At 34.1% G+C, this 9,710-nt stretch overlaps 1 protein-coding gene across 1 annotated transcript in view; it reads right to left on the reverse strand.

Annotated features, from left to right (window-relative positions):
• Nucleotides 1-9,283, reverse strand: part of LOC149229688 (protein STRICTOSIDINE SYNTHASE-LIKE 3-like) — a 68,150-nt gene extending 58,867 nt beyond the window's left edge. The window contains exons 1-3 of the mRNA XM_089375887.1: nt 8,700-9,283; nt 5,306-5,584; nt 4,684-4,848 (exon numbers count right to left, since the gene is read on the reverse strand). Of these exons, the coding sequence (XP_089232013.1) occupies nt 4,684-4,848; nt 5,306-5,584; nt 8,700-9,061 (806 nt within the window). The 5' untranslated portion in view covers nt 9,062-9,283. The remainder of the gene's footprint in view (nt 1-4,683; nt 4,849-5,305; nt 5,585-8,699) is intronic.
• Between the last annotated feature and the right edge of the window lie 427 nt (nt 9,284-9,710).

Genomic DNA, 9,710 nt, shown 5'->3' on the forward strand with positions numbered 1-9,710 from the left:
ACAAGAGAGCTTAACAATGGTAGTTCAGTTCAGTTTTGGTGGAGGGCCCATGCAACATTGGAGCAGATCCTTGAGGCTAGTTCTATCTCGACTATATCAACTATTTTGTTATTTTAGCATGTAAAACCCTAGTTATATATTATAATAAAAGATGAGATTATTTCTGATCATTGTATGATTGAATTGCATGCATTCTCTTGTTCTATTTTACGTGCCAATCTTCTGTAAATTGAATGGTAATTTTATGGAGAAATTTTGATTGAATTAGTTTTCTGCAAAATCTGCAAAATATCTCGAAAGGGATATTACATAGGGAAGGGGAATGCCTAGGGAAACATTCCCCAAGTCCCCCTCTTTGGGAGAGCCAAGGGAAACGTTTCCCCAATTCCCCCTTTTGGGGAGACACGTGGAAACACAAGGGAAATTTTTCCCCAGTGTGGGGGACATGTTTCTCCAAAATGGGTGCTTGTGGGTGCCCCCCTCATAAAGAGCTAGGCGTTCCCCCTTAATTTTGCTTGAAAACAATAATTTTAAGTTGGGTAGCTTAATATTCAACCCTAGGGCCCTACTAATGCCATGTGATTAATGGTAATGTCAAATGCTTAAAGTAAAAGTGACATTCTCCTTTATCTTTAATTAAATTTTTAACATTACCATTAATTGACTCAGGATGTTTGAGAGTGGTTTTGACCTCACTGGATTTCATATGGAGAAAGTAGAAATTTAGATCCCATTCAAAATCCTCTAGACTTAACGGTTTTGAGGATTGGTTGGATTGCAATGTTTCTGTTGGATTCTATCATGTATGAGGGTCCACAACTAGCCTTTAATCAAGATCACCAAGCCCAGAAGAACCTCTTTTGAGGGGGGACATATCTCCCTCAATTTTGTCTGTACCCTTGAAATTATAAAAAATAAAATTAAAACTAACAAGAAAAATACATAACAAATATCAAAACCTAAACTAATTGCAATCCCTAAGTCACTCATTCAACTTCATTCGACTTACCAAGCTTACCTTAGCTTACCGTGTGATGCTATCTGTCTTACTGATTAATTGTTGCCTCTCCTCCCTCGTGACACTTCTTAAATGCTCATTCTCCATTTTTAATTTTCAGTTTTAACTTTTGAGTCTTGACTCTAAATATCAATGCCTTAGCTTGATTCTTTGACTCGTCACTTTATTATTTTTGAGTTTGAGTTATATCAATTTACTATTCCAGTCTTCAGAATTCAATATCTACTATAGTTTATTTTGCTTGGTACAAATTAGATTCTAGATTGATGAATGATGAATTTAATTTTTAAATCAATATAGATTTTAGTATGATGAATATGGATCGATGTATTTCCTTATTGAATCTCATGGTGTATGGATGAATGATGTATGTATCAATATGAATGATGAGTATAGATCGATGCATTTTATTATTTAATTCAATTACAGATGGATCAATGTATTTATGTTTTCATTATTGAATATATATATATATTGATGTTCCCTGTCCCCCTAAATTTCCCTAAAGTTTGGGGTAACTTCCACACATCCCTCTTATATATATATCTATATATATATATATATATATATATATATATATATATCAATGTCCCTCGTCCCCCCTAAATTTCTCTAAAATTTGAGGGTACTTCTACACGTCCCCCTTAAATTTCTCTAAACTTTGAGGGTACTCCCACACATCCCCCTTGTGTATCTCCCAACATCTGCATCCCCTTTGTAATATTCCATTTTAATTATTTTAGGAATTTCGATAATTTTTCTATTTTTATTTCTCCAGACAATTTTCCATAGATAAATTCCACATAAAAATGCTACAGAAAAACAAATCAACCAGATGCAAAGATAAACTGCAATAACTCAACAAACTATTTTATTTATTATAAGAAGAAAGTACATGCTGACAACTATTCTAAATGACAAAATCGATTTACTGGAAACTTGGTTGATGGTGATGCATGTTGCTGCAAAATCTCAAAGTTCTGAAGACTGTTGCAATTGGTTCCTCCCTCCTCCGCTAAGTGCGAAAGGATAATTTGAAATGGTTCCCCTGCCAGACTAGCTTGGGTGGATGTTTCTTCACTGAAACTAGATCACAGTTAGATCCATAGGGAGGATAGTCTCACCCCGTAGATGATCCACACTTAGGGCTACAAATCCCCAAACAAATGTTGAGAGAGCCACAAAAAGAATTCACCAAATTATCCACACATGCCTTTCATGAGCTCATGCTTCTATTTTGTTATGATAGCTTATTGGAATACCATGGACAATGCCATGGGTTGTCTCAATATCATGGGTCACTTTTCCTTTATCAAATAAAGTCACTTTTTAATAGTCTCTTTTCTTAGCCACTTTATTAAATAAAGTTATATTTTAATATTCTCTTTTCTTAGCCACTTTTAATTAATTAATTCTCTCATAACCCGCAATACATTTTTAATTTGTAGCTTAGGCTACTGAGATTAATTGTAACGCTTTAATAGACATTATACAACTATATTGGAGTCTTGGTGGAACATAGCAAAATAGTTGATTGGATGTGGTTGTATGAAAAAATTGAAGCCAAGGATAGTTGTTGGTGCCATTGATGGTTATCTATCAAAAGTAGATTAGTTTTTCTCAAATCAGTGTTTGAGAGTATCCTGGTCTATCGGCTCTCTATGACTTATGTGCCTAAGAGAATTTAAACACAATCAAGAGGAGATGTTTTAGTTTTGGTCTAGAAAAACTTAAAATGAGATAATGCCATTAGTGACATAGAATATCTTGGCTAAACCAAAGGAGGACTAAGGTTGAGGTTGAGCTTATGTGCTTAAGATAATTTCAGACACAATTAAGGGGAGATGTTTTAGTTTTGGCCTAGAAAAAATCAAAATGAGAGAATGTCATTGATGACAAAATATCTTGGCTAAAACAAAGAAAGATTGAGGTTGAGGTCTCAAGAACATCTACTTATTTAGTTAGGCATTAGCAGAAAAAAAGTTTATAATGGACGCTATTTAATGAAGGTTTGCAAGAAAAACATATGAAGCTAAACTATTTCAAAATGTATAGTGGAACAATGGGTTTGATCGAAGCCCAAGTCTTGCAAAGGGATATCGAAGATGTCGAAGGGTTTGGTTAGAGTGTTCCTAGTTCTAGGTCATTGGGTGCCATGGAAAGTTGTGAGGGGAAGTCAAATTAGATCAAGTGAAGACCCATGGGTTGAAGCTACTGGCAAATATGTGATGTCTTAGGATTTAAGGTCACATCTAAAGGACCGAGGTTTCACAAGGCTTGCAAATGTGGGGTACAAGGTGGTGATCAAGAATGTTGGATGCTTAGGCTAGTAAGGAAACTTATCATATGAGTGGAAGTAATACACTGGTCTCCTCTCTCATAATCCAGTCTTTCTGACTTGGGGTAATGGAAAAAAAGCATGGGTGGCAAAGCTCTCTCTACATGGTTAATGAAGATACTATCCATCATCTTTTTATTTCATGTCCCTTAGTTGTGCCAAGAAGTGCTACAAATTTTCAATATCTTTTTATTTCATGTCCCTTAGTTGTGCCAAGAAGTGCTACAAATTTTCAATTTCCCAAGTTCCTAAGTCTCCGTCACTCTTGAGCCATGTTTGTGGCAATGGGGTGAGGACTCCATTGACCAAATCCTTCAAAGGTCTTCCTAGTTATGCCTAGTTATGTTCTTTGGAGAATGTGGATTCATAGAAATCTAGCTATTTTGGATGACCTAGATGGAAGTTCCAGTTTGGTCGCTCATAAGATCCGATTTGCTTTGAATAAGTGAAAAAGAGAGCTACGGATGCGGTGAGCACCCTCTTTTAGTTGCTCTATTGCTTAGAGTTATTTCGACGGAGTGTGTCAAAGGGCTACAAGATTCTATGGTGCTGGTATAGTATTGTATCTTTCCCCTATTCACTTGGTGCAGGTCCCAGTACCAATACAAGGGAAGAATTGATAGCTCTTTGGGTTCTTTTATTCTTAGCCAGAGATAAAGGCATTCGGCAACTACAGGTGGCGGGTGATTCCAAGGTAGTAGTTGACTTGTTTAAAGGTACATCTTAGTTGGATAGCATCCGTCTATGTTCTTGGCAACTTTGTATTAGAATGCTTCAGTAGTCATTTGTCTCTGTTACTACAGAACACTTCGAAATTTTAGTGAACAGGGCAACGCCCTCTTAAAGGAAGTAATTGGACTTGACGAAGGCCTGTCGGGTGCCTGTGGGTATGCTCAGAGTTTTTTGGTAAAGCAAACTCAACCAGAAATGCAAAGACATTTCTTTGATGGTGAAATGTCAGATTCGGATTTCCAAATTTTGATTGAGGGTTTGTGTACGGGTTGAACAGAAAGGAAAAGTTGGGGTTTCTCCAGATTTGAATTGGAACCAATTGTTGTATGTTCTTGGCAGAGAGTGGGCTGAAGGTTCTCTTTGGTCAATTATGATCTTCATTGCTCTAATTGGCCAAAGATTTTATGTATTGATTTCAATTTGGAACAAAGAATACACTGTTTTTTCTGTAGAAAAAAGATACAAATACAGAACAATCATAAATTGCTCTTTATATATGAACCTGTTTTCTCCGAAAACAAAAAATTTAAGGAGCGTTGAATGCCGATGTAAACAAATTGCCCATTCTGTAATCAAGAGAGCCATGAATACCAACCTTCCCGCGCAGGATGCATAAATAAAAAAGCTGCGATCCTTGCTGAGAGTCAGCCCGTTTGGAAAATGGAGACCTTCCACCAGAACATGAGTTTCTTTCGTTTTAGCATTATACTTTAACACACGCCCGGATGACTCCGCCGAGAAAACAGCTTGAAGGAAATTCCTGCAATATGGTAGAACCAGGCTTAATCACTCACAACCCAAACCTTAAATCGATTATGCATTATAGTTTTTCAATAGCCCCTGAATTTATGTTGATAGCAGATTCCATAAATATTTCAAAATCTGACACACATGGAGTCAAATAACCTTGCCCATATCTTTCTTATTCAGAATATTCCAAAAATTCACAATCAAATTAAAGATACTCTTAAATAATTCGAAGGGCAATCTGATGAAGAATGACTTGCACCCACTTAAATGAAAGGAATTGTTTCAGGAAAACAAAACATCACATAATCATGCATGAATTTAGTGTCATTAGATTGTGGATTTTAGAATATCTCGGACATGCCTGAAGTTAATTATTTGAGATGAATAAATTAACCATTGAATTCCATTTATGTTTGTTAAATTTCTGAAATCTGCGATCAAATTACTATCCAATAAAATTTACTAACCTTCTCTGATATTTGAGACTGCTGTCAGTAAAATAAACGTTGTCATCGTCATCGATGTCAAGATCGTTGGTGAATCTGAGAGGAACTCCTCCTGCTTCAGTGGTGAGAGGAGTAGCCAATCCACCCTCGGGACCAACCGTGAGGAGCCCGAAGTAAGCGTCTGCAATATATAGATAGCCAGTCCGTTTGTTGAATCTCAAACCCAGAGGTCGACCGCATATATGCTCGTATTCCACGTTTGCCCTCGGAGGATTTTGAGGTTTACATATTTCCAGCGATCTGCAGGTCATAAAATAACCCAAAAGATGAAATGTATTTAATCTAAAACATGATTTTCCCAGATGTAAAAAAAAGAGAGTGAATTTTCTATGCCATATCTGGTGAGAAAAAACAAATTGCAGGGAAATAAATGTAAAATTTTTAGGGCATCTTCGGTAAACATTTTTATTTTCAAATTTTATGGGATGCTTATTCCCCTGACATGGAATCTGAATTAGGATTTTGAGCTTTTAAATTGGATTTTTGCAACAGGGTATCAGATTTAAAAAAAAAATTATAAATATTTATTTTTGGGTTGGCTGATATGAATTTTGAGATTTTATAAATATTTTTTTGCTGTGCTAATATGGATTTTCAGATGATTGGCATTTCTAATCTATGATTTAGATGTATCTAAATAATCAAAATAAGATTTTAAAAAAAATATCAGATTTATAAATTTCTTAATTACAAATTTTTATTTTGTTTACGCAATAATATGAATGGAATAACAACATAAACCTCTACACTGTCAAAATCACCTAACATAAGCTAATTTTAAACTAGTTCCTTTTTCAACACAAAGAAAGAAAGAAAGAAAAAAAAAAAAAAAAAAAAATAACATAACACCCTCAAAACCCTCCTTGCTCTGCTATGCTCTATATCATGTAAGTTTTTTAATTGGTTGAGATCTGATAAAAACAAATTATTTTTGGTGCTCACAGTTTGTCTGTGCACCATTCCTTCTCTTCCATCCTGTGTAGGGCATAATTGGGTTTGTGGCCTGGATAAGGTATTCACAGGCGTGAGGAAACAATGAAGTTCTTGGTAGTGGCGGCACTGTTATGGAAGGTAACGGAGGGGCCGGGCCTCTTTTTGGGCTACAGACCAAGAAGTCGCAGAAAGATTAGAATTATTCAAATCTCTAGAGGCTTCCCATAGGTTAGTAATATAAAAAGATACCGGCAATATAAAAGCTAATCTCATCACCAATTCGAATTTCTGAAATTTTAATATTTAAAATGGATTTACAAAAATCCCACCGGTATTGTATAGAAATCTCAACCAACAACATATGTTAAGCAACAATCTAAGCCCAAAAAAAAAAAATTAAGCAACAATGAAAATCGCTTCGGTTGAAAGCCCCCAATTTCTGAAATGTCAAATACGTATGCTCAGGGAGTAGCTCTTAGTCTCTCTCTTAAGACGAGAGAAATAGTTGTGCCCAATTCAATTTTAGTCATGACGAGACACCGGCAATAGCTCTTAGTCTAACTTATTTTGTTTAGTACTAACAGGCAATTCCTAGAAGTAGCAACTCATGTTTAAGTCAGATCTGGGCCTGGTTTTCATGGTAGGTTTTCTGTAATAGTAGTGTATTATTTTTGTTAAGATTTATGATAAATTATAATTATTGATTTTTTTAATGTGATTTTATTGAAAGATTTTATTTAATAAAAATAATTTTTTTTTATAAAATAATTTTTAATGAATCTTATATTTAGTGATTATTAAAATTAAAATTATTAAAAAAACTATGGAAAATTAATATCAATTTAAAAAATTCTTTTAATGACCATCCTATTTTATTTATATTAATTTATTATTAACTAAGGAAAAAGTATTTATAATATCTATTAATTTATTTTCAAAAATATTATAAAATTAAATATCAATTATAAAATAAAATAACCAAACAATAAAAATAAGATCAATTGCTATAAAAATATTATAAAAACTGAAATCGATTATAAAAGAAAACTACCCAATCTAATTTCACGCCATCAGCTTTATCGTAAACACGAGGACCTCTTCTCCTCGAAAAAAGAGTTGAAAAACTAATAAACAAGTTTTCATCGATCATCTCATTTACAATGAAAAAGCGAAAAAATCGAAGATATAAATTGAGAAACAAATAGTCTCGATAAAAGATTTAAAAACCTTTAAATTATTTCGTATATATATATTATTTGAAAAAACTAATAAACATAACTATTAATTATAAAAAAATATGTTTAAAGATAAAAGAACAAATTTTAATCTTCAATTATATCATTTTTTAAAAATAAAAAATAAATATTATTTTAAAAATAAAACAGTCAAATAATAAAAATAAAATTATTTCAATATAAATATTTTAAAATAGATTTCGATTATAATTATAATGATGCTGATTAAGACTAATGTGGTTTATCAAACTTAAAAAAAAAAAGATTAATTGCAACTCTTTAGTATTCTATTTCTATGATAAAAAAAGGGAAAGAAGCCCTCCTAGATTAAGAAAGTTGATTTAACAAGTCGTTGGTAATGTGGCAAATGTTGTGAATGTGAGTAAGAAATAGATAATCTAAGAGAAAGTGTTCAACCAATCCTTTTAGTATCACAAGAGTGACACATTCTTTTGTCCTAGAGTGTTTTGGGAATAGACCAAGACCAAATTTCACTTTGAGACTCATGAGAATCAATTATTATTTTTACTATATATATAAAATAACCAAATAAAAAAAAATTAATTTTACATATACATATACTTTATGTTATATTAAATTAGCTACATGCTCTACCCCTCCAGTTTTGAACCTGTAACCTTTTAGGAGGGAACACATGCTCTTAACCATTAAGACCACAATACCATACACATCAAAAATTATAACTCATTTGATATGAAATTTATTTAGATAACATTTTTAATTAATCAATTTAATTAAAAAATAAATAAATAAAGCAAAGTCTTTCGGTAGAAATCACATTTGAGAAATTTTTGGCCAACGTTTTTCGAACCAACAAGTGTGGTTGTCCTGAGGATGAACCACACTTGTTGGTTCGATATGGGTTGGCCAAAAAATTCTCTTATATGATTTCTACCTGAAAGACTTTGCTTAATTCATTATGGATCAAGAAACTAAATAAATCTTAATCTTCGATCCATAATTGCCAATTACCTTTTCTCTATAATTACAACTTAGCATAAAAAGGAAAAATAAAAGGCAAAAGAAAAAGGTGCCGTTCAAACTTCAGATAACAACCCCACAAGGAAAAAGAAAAAGAAAAATGTTGTTACAATTATCATCAAAAGTACGATAACCACGTCAAAAAGAAAGGACCAGGATGTTCAGTGGTCTGAGGATTCTCAGACCTGTTGGGCGACGTGTAGGCGAATTCGGACCACCCAACCTGAGGGCCGTTCCAGCGCATAATTCTGCCATCTCCGGTCCCGGTGTAGGGACCCCTCCCTTGAAGATCAAAGGCCAAACACTCAGGCCCAGCGAGTTCGTTCACAAACTTGACCTCCGCCGCCTGCAATCTGTTCTGCTTGTCATATCCAAACTGCAGCTCCGACCAGGCGCCCGGTTGCTCTATAGAATACGCTTTGAAGTCCGGAAAACCAGAAATCACGCTGCGACGCAGTGGATCTACGCCCAAGAAAAACGCAATGCCCAAGAAAACAATCCCCGCGCAGACACTCCTTCCAGAGAGAATATCATATCCCTTTGACATTATCGCTATTTTCTGACGATAATTTGGCAGCTATCCCTGATCTGTCTATTCATATGGAGAAACCGCAAGAAAACATCAATGGCGTGACACCGAAAGGCATCCTAATTGGGGCCTTTGACTGATCGTGTGAATACCAGTAACAGGCCATTCATTCGAATAACGAGGCCAGTGAACGATAATTAAAAAAAAAATCCCACAAGGCTTGCATGACATACTTGCATGAGCAGTGGGCATGTGCATCATGAATTTCAAATGAGTGAACTGGAAAGCTGCACCATCACTATCGTAGATTAGTCCCCATCGTCGATATAATCTAAAAGTACAACAACTAAACATAATTAAGACTTTACTAAAATTAACGTGGAACTGTGCATGAAGGCCTCCCCGCCAAAAAAAGGGACCCCCTAACCCAAAAAAAACAAAAGGGAAAAGATCCTCGTACCATCTTCTAGAGTGGGTAGAAAAAGACAAGAAAATATTCCAAATACAAAATTATTCAGGCACAATCCAACCTATTTTTTCCAAGTAACATAAATGATTGAATATAATTTTTAAAGATATTTTAGTTGAGATATCTTAGTCCATTAAATAAGGTGTCATAAGTGTCATATATCAAGTCATTTTAGATTTAAATCTTTCAATTTTTTAC

This window comes from Pinus tabuliformis, chromosome J, assembly GCF_031772625.1.
Source record: "Pinus tabuliformis cultivar Carrire ecotype Pingquan chromosome J, CPIR1, whole genome shotgun sequence".
Classification (NCBI taxonomy): Eukaryota; Viridiplantae; Streptophyta; class Pinopsida; order Pinales; family Pinaceae; genus Pinus; species Pinus tabuliformis.